This window comes from Pollachius pollachius, assembly GCF_949987615.1.
Source record: "Pollachius pollachius genome assembly, chromosome: 11".
NCBI classification, from domain to species: domain Eukaryota; kingdom Metazoa; phylum Chordata; class Actinopteri; order Gadiformes; family Gadidae; genus Pollachius; species Pollachius pollachius.
In genome coordinates, this window is record NC_136944.1 from 14,326,739 (window position 1) to 14,334,238 (window position 7,500).

The window sequence follows — 7,500 nt, forward strand, 5'->3', positions numbered from 1 at the left end:
CCTCAGCCTGCTATCCCTGATCTCCTCCTGGTTCTCCTCACTCTGCTTTCTCAGATCTCCTCCTGGTTCTCCTCTTTCCTCAAACTGATGTCTCTGCTCCACTCCTGGTTCTCCTCTCTCCTCACTCATCTGTCTCTGATCCTCACTGTGACCACAATGCTTCTCTCTCTCTCCCCCCCCCCCCCCCCTCTCTCTCTCTCTCTCTCGCTCTTTCTCTCTCTCTCTTTCTCTGTTGCACTTGCTCTCTCTCTCTTGCCATCATAAAGACTAAGATTAAATAATGTCCCCCCCCCCCCAACACACACACACACACACACACTCAGACACAGGGCGATAGAGCCAAGTATGGCAGCATGACAGCATCACTTTGCATGCTAATATATTTCCAACAGATGCTAACGTGTAATTTAAGTATCTTTAGACATATGAGCATCCATAATATCCTCGTCAGCTCCTTTATTCTTTCTTCCCCTTGTTCTGCTGTGGTTCTGTATAGGTTGTATTATAATTGTTATTAGTAATGTATTATTAATAAGATTGTTATTATGATGATTGAGCCTATAGTTTAGCTTTGATTATTTAATTGGACATTAATTAACTTTTTCTAACGAGTATAGGTTATTGGCGTTATAAATGTGTATTGTATCCAATGGGCGTAATGACACAACAAGAGCCTGCACACAGTCTCGTATGACACAGGTTTCATTTTATTCCATCAAAAGAGCTTATATGGGTGCATTTTTATTATTTTTGTGAGATCTGGAAACATTTGGTCAACACAATTGTTTGTGTTGACATATATTTCCAATGTAAACATTTTTTTTAAATTCAATTTCAATTTTTTCTGCAGTGCTATACAAATATAACTATTTGTATAGCCCTTAATCACCATTAAGGTCTCAAAGGGCTTTTTCTTAAATTCAACAAAATATGTTTTCTTTCCCTCTTCCTTCATCATCTCATTAAAAAAAAAAAGTCCCCAGCAACAGACAGTTGTTGAAAGCGCCCCTCTCCATCTCCATCAAGCGGTGAAGTCCTGCTGCGCCCATTGCATGAGCAGGCCGACCGCCTCGTCCTCCTCAGACCGCTTGCCCATAGTCAAGATCCCGGCTGCCTGATTCCGCGCGCCACCGCGGAAAAGCTGGTGGAGCCGACTGTGGAAGTGCTGCTCCTCCGCCTCGCGCTTCCCTAGAGTGAGGATGCCGGCTGACGCGTCCCCGCCCAGATGCATCCCTCCTAGCGCCCGGCCGGCACCGCCTACCGGGCCACACAGCAGCAACACATAGAGGCGGCAGGCGCGCGGGGGCTCTCTGCTGCAGCACGACGCCGACACGCTGTGAGCGTCGCAGAGCGTGTGAGACGCAAGCAGCACTAACACGAGGACTTGGCTTCTCTGTCGAATGCAAAACAGGAAGGTTCGTTTTACAGCCAACACACGGGAGAATGGTCCAATGAATACATGAGATATCCAATCCCCTTACATCTTCTGTGGGGAGATGGGGAATGTTCAATATCAATAGTGATACATAACTACACGAATTAACAAGTAGTCTAATGCCTTAACTAAGAGTCAACAAAGGAAAGATGAGGATGCTGTTGTCACCATTATAATAATCTACAAATAAGTAGGCATATACTCTACACTGTTTCATTTTCTACGCGGCCGACCATGTCCACCATACGTCAACTTTGAAGGAATGTCAGAGTTTTCATGCTCGTTAGCCTCCATAAAAGTACAAACCAGCATGTCAACAGATTGCATTAAACAATCTGATTATAATAAAACCAAGCAAATGTCTTCATTTTTTACAACACGTGTTTCACTGTCCCTATAAAACATAGGGAATAAATATAGAATGAATCTAGAGTGCTCTTGATGCATATTTCTCACCTTGTTTACTTCATAGTCCTACATCTTCAGAGTATTTTTACTGAACTTTATGATATGAAAAATGAATATACCATTGTGTTTAGTCACAATGCTATATTAATTGAATACCATGAAAATAACTGAACCATGAGAATAACTATCTGAATGTCTCCTTGCATAATGCATACTAATGATGCCCATAATCCATCCATCAATACCGCTCATTAGACAATTCACAACCAATTTTCCTAGATTATCTTTCAATTTCATGAGAAGGGTTTAATGTATTCCAACGCTAATTGTCCACAACACATTGCCACACACACACACACACACACACACACAAAAACACACCAACCAATCCACCCGCACATCAAGCTACCCACCCACACACATACACCAACCTGCCGGTCCACACACATCCACACCTGGGCTACAGGATAGCTCTGTGACTGGGGCGTTCCACTCAGCCAAGAGCTGCTGGGTTCGATCCCCAATGGCCACAGCCTACAAGTAGGCATCCTTGAGCAAGATGCAAGATTGCATCTCAACTTCACACTTAACCAAAAGTGAGGAGTCCCCTTTGGTTTGGAAAATGGTTCCTAAATGATGGAAACACAAACGGCTTACCTTGAGCACCGATTTCTCCACCCCAGCAGGTGTTGGGGACACTGTGGAGGACCACTTCATTTTCTCCAGTGTTTTTCTCGAGCCCTCAGAAGTTCTCACCTTATCCACAGCAGTGGTCAGGCTTTCTCTTTTATACACACACACAAACACCACCATAGGCTGTCCACAACGTCCAACACCTCCATCACCATCACTACAACTCACAACCACCCCCACCAGCACCTTTCGGGACGTCAACAGCAACCAGCATAAAAACACAACAAAGGTCTCATTTTGTTAATTAGTTTCTTGAGGTAAACAGATCACCATCTTCATCTTCGTCATCTCCACGGAAAGACCTGCAACCTTTCAGAATCTGCTGGTATGTCTTTTGTGGATGGGATGCCAATAGGTGTATTAGCCCATACCAGTGTAATGAGAAGGGAGAGAAAGGGCCTCAATTAGCCATTGACATCATCCTACGTTGATGCGACACAATAGACCAAAAAATTAATAAAAGAGGACTGTTATTTCTGTGCACAACTCTTGGACTAATGATGTATATTGGGATAAGAATAGAAATAGAAAAGTCAAGGATAGTATTCATGTTTTGTTGAACATACAGAATTATTCCGCTAATAAGTTGCAGAATATGGACACTTCTGGTGAGATAAGTTTTCTCCTCAAATTATGAATATAAAACTGAACTTCTCTTCCCCATGCTATCTATGTAAAACTGTCACTTTCTCATGAAATATAAAATCTATATTTGATGCCATCTAATGTACAAAAGCTTGCATTGCCTCAAATAATGTCATGTAACTTGTTATCATCGGGTGACCCGATTATTTTTGTCTGCCTGTTTTTCACTCTTTCACTTAGAATAGCTCAGCTGTATTTCAGCAACTTTGTCTATCAGGTAGACTTCTGAAATTCAGATACAATGATGAAGAGTCTACAGAATCCATCATGATGTGCTAGTATGAGCTGCTTTACTTGCAGAAAGAAACACAACATAACAAGAGCTACTTTTGCTAAAACACATATCATGCACCTCCAACAACATTGAGCTTGACAAAGAAAAAGAGGAGACAGAGGCAACAATGACGCCTATTTTAATGGGCCACTTAAAATAACTCTTACAGAATACACAATTACTTGTTATTGTGATGAAACAGAAAAAAACCTAACACTCATTGGCTAATGTTTGACCAACCTGTGTGGGTGTTCATCATACCCTTTCGGCAGCCTTAACTACCCTGGTTCTTTCACTTTGCACAACTTTGTCTATAGCGAAGTAATGTGTAGAAAAAAGAATTGTGATATTGATTTCTAAACATTTATTATTATTATAATGTCAATCTTCAACGTTTGTTTCTGTGGTCATTAACATTGTTCCCTTAATTTTACACACAGTTTTTACAACCAAACACCGTCCCCCCCAGCCCCCCCCAAAATAACACTTATACTCTGTAGGCTCGGACAACAGACAGCAGTAGCGTGCTTTTCGTTTTGACAGTTCGTCTTTTGGGAGTCATTTGTGAGCTAACCCTAGACCAAAATATAACTGACGCAAATGACATCACACACGCACGGCAAAGAGTCCTTCGGGCCGGACTTGATTACTGTCTAAAGGAAAGGGAGGTAGAAGAGGAGGAGGACCTTCATCACTGAAGAAGACTCCATTTAGGACGACACCAACACCATTATGAGATGATTAACAGCTGCTGTGAGGGTAGATTTCTGCTTTTTTTTCTTTTACTTCTTATTCAACGCCACCAACCGCATCTTCCTGGACGGTTCTGAGATGGTCGGTGAGTTCTACATAGTTCATCTTGGGTTCAAGTTGCAAGACTTGGCGCACTGCAGAAAAAATTAATGACTATCTCTTATTTATTATTTTTGTCTTGAGGAAAGCTGCTGCTAGGCTGCATTGAGCAGGAGGAAATCTAAGGTTGACAATCGAAAGAGGTGGAAGCAAAAGGACGGGGGGAAAAGATAGCCACAAAGAAATACAACAAAATAAAAGTACAATAAAATAAAAAACAAAGACTTGCCAAAGTGTCTTTTGTGGGGAAATTCAAAGGCAAATATATGCGGTATGAAATGCCAATAACATTGAGAGCCTGTACCCATAGATCTGTATCAAATAGTGTAGTGGGGGCAAGTAGTGAGCGCCCCCAAGTGGCCAAAGAGAGACAGAGACACACCTGACTGAAGTGGCTGATTCAAGATCCAACCCTGAAGCTGTCTTTCATTCCTTTCTTTTTTCACATCAAGAGAGAGTCAAAGACCGACGGAGCCCAGGTTAACTTAACAGTTGGTCTATTTCAATGGTAAGTTCAGCCCTGGATAGCCATGGTTAGGTTGTAACATCCGTTAGAAGGGGGATGAAAAAATACTTGTCTTATTAAAGCTGCTTTAGGTACGATTTTTGAGTTGTAGAGAGAGCAGAAAAAGTGCGATAGGGAGCAGCATTAAAAAAATAAACGAGCAATCCCAAAATAGGTCCCCTCTTCTTCCTGTCTCCAAACAATTCTACAACATTGAAAATTGTTTGCGTTCACACACCTGGGACTCACAGGCAAGATGGATTCTTTTTACCGATCAGGGAGGAGATTTTCTGATTGTATCCGACATTTCAGCAGGGAACAATTTGAAATATAAAGTGGCTCATAGGGAGGCACGCTTTCAACTGGAAGAGATATTCTCAGAGCGCATTTCAGTGACGGACGGCTAGGCCATTTCTTACAAACGATGCTCAAATTGTAGCTCTTAAATCTTACCTAACACCTTTAATTATATTCATTATAAGACTAATGTGTTATGTCTGTTTAAATGTGCATGAATGAGTAATGGGACCTCATAATGAAATGCCAAAAAATAAGCAATGTTGTAGTCTTAAACAATCATTTTTATAATGTGTGCATCAGCGGATGTTCTTTTGTGCAAATCCACTCCAGCTCTTGTTTGACGAGTGGTTCAAATTGACTCTTGAACAAGTGGCGCTTTGTAGCAGAGCTTTTGAATTTGCGTGCCACTCACTCACATAAAATCCCCCCAGGCCCTCGCCACTCTTTTATCCCTGCAGTTATTAAAAGTCAGCATTTCAAAAGAAGTTTCATCCTCCTTTAAATGTCCAGCTTTTTCCACGCCACACTTTGACCCTCTTTTGATCACCTGCAGCTCCCTCCCACTCTCAGACTAGCGTCTCACTCCTAACGCGACGGGGCTTCCCCTGTGCCACTACCTCTCTTCCCCTCCCCTCCTCCAATTTACCCTCCTCACTGACCTCCCTGTCCATGCTCATGTCTCTGTCTCTGTTCAACTTATTGGATCCTCTGTGGGCACAGGCTGTATGTCAGCAGGAGCCAGCAGCAGGCTCTCTGATTGGCTCCTTCTCGGGGACCGGGTCCAATGAGCCTGCTGCCCTCTGCTGCTGGGGTAGAAGCTGGGGCTGGAGCTGGGGTGGAGGCTGGGACTGGGCCTGCAGGTGGAGCTGGGTCTGGGGTAGAAACTGGGACTGGAGCTGGGGTGGAGGCTGGGACTGGGCCTGCAGGTGGAGCTGGGTCTGGGGTAGAAACTGGGACTGGAGCTGGGGTTGGAGCTGGGCCTGGGGTTGAAGCTGGGGTTGGGTCTGCGGTTGGAACTGGGCCTGGGGTAGAGCTCTGGGCTGTGGCTTGGGTAGAGACTGGCTCAGAGGCTGGGTCGGAGGCTGGGCGTGGGGTAGGTACTGGGGCTGTAGCTGGGCTAGAGACGTGGGTGGCGGGTGGGACTGGGGTAGGGACTGGGGCTTTGGTGGAGGTTGGGGTACGGTTTGAGGTGGAGGCTGGGCTACAGTTTGTGGTGGAGGCTGGTGTACAGTCTGTGGTGGATGCTGGACCGGGGAATACGCTGGGGGCTGGGGGAAAGCGGGAATAAACGGGATCAAAGAAGGAGGGGGAACGGAAGGAGGCAGAGGCCGGAGGGAGGCCCGAGGCGAGGCCTGGGCCTGGGCCTGCGGCTGGGGTGGCGGATGCAGAGGTAGGGGTAGGTGGTGGGGATGGGGATGGGGCGTGGCGGCGTTCAGGGAAGGGGGCTGGGCAGGCGATAGGGCCTTCTGCTGGGAGTGCTGCTGCTGTGGCTGGGGGAGGCCGGCCGGTGGGGGAGGGTGGGTCTGGAGCTGGGGGAGGCTGAGGCCAGCCGGTGGGGGAGGGTGGGTCTGGAGCTGGGGGAGGCTGAGGCCGGCCGGTGGGGGAGGGTGGGTCTGGAGCTGGGGGAGGCTGAGGCCGGCCGGTGGGGGAGGGTGGGTCTGGAGCTGGGGGAGGCTGAGGCCGGCCGGTGGGGGAGGGTGGGTCTGGAGCTGGGGGGACGCGGCCCCGTTCTTGCTGAGACCACAGGACTGGGCGGCGCAGTGGATCTGCCGCAGAGTGTCCAGCGCCTCGTTCTTGGCGTGCTTCAGCAGGTCTGCCTGGCCCTGGGCGAGTCACAGAGAGACACAGGGGGGGAAGGAGGGGGAGAGAGAGAGAGATGGGGGGGGGGGGGGAGAGCGAGAAGGAGAGCGAAAGAGAGAAGGAGATGAGACAAAGACAGCATCCTCAAGTTTTAATTTGAAATATGTCCATTATTTATTTTCTGTATTTACTTGCAGTGTACACACAGGGGCAGTGTTGGACCTTTAAGTGATATGCATGTACAGACAGCCATGCTGTTTGTCTATGGTACAAGGGGGGGGTAAGGGCGGTGGATCTTGAGTCATGGTACCGTCGACTCAGTATGTGGCAACAAGACAATACAGAGCAGCAGCTGTGATATCCTACATGGGTAAGTATACTGTCTCCGTGAAATAGGCCCAGGCCACTTATTATTTACAACGCACACACACACACACACACACACACACACACACACACACGTCCTGACACATACACATGCACACGCACACCCTCGCTTAGGTCATCAGAACCAATCAGTGGAGAGATGTCCTTTTGCTGTCATTGCCTTTGGTTTAGTCATCTTCTCCTCTCTCTTTCGTTCCATCT

The 7,500-nt window shown here is 46.5% G+C and overlaps 1 protein-coding gene across 1 annotated transcript in view; it reads right to left on the reverse strand.

The window, feature by feature from the left end:
• Positions 1-3,627: 3,627 nt before the first annotated feature.
• Positions 3,628-7,500, reverse strand: part of LOC307082799 (inactive phospholipase C-like protein 2) — a 75,097-nt gene continuing 71,224 nt past the window's right edge. The window contains exon 6 of the mRNA XM_079746506.1: positions 3,628-6,935. Within this exon, the coding sequence (XP_079602632.1) occupies positions 5,841-6,935 (1,095 nt within the window). The 3' untranslated portion in view covers positions 3,628-5,840. The remainder of the gene's footprint in view (positions 6,936-7,500) is intronic.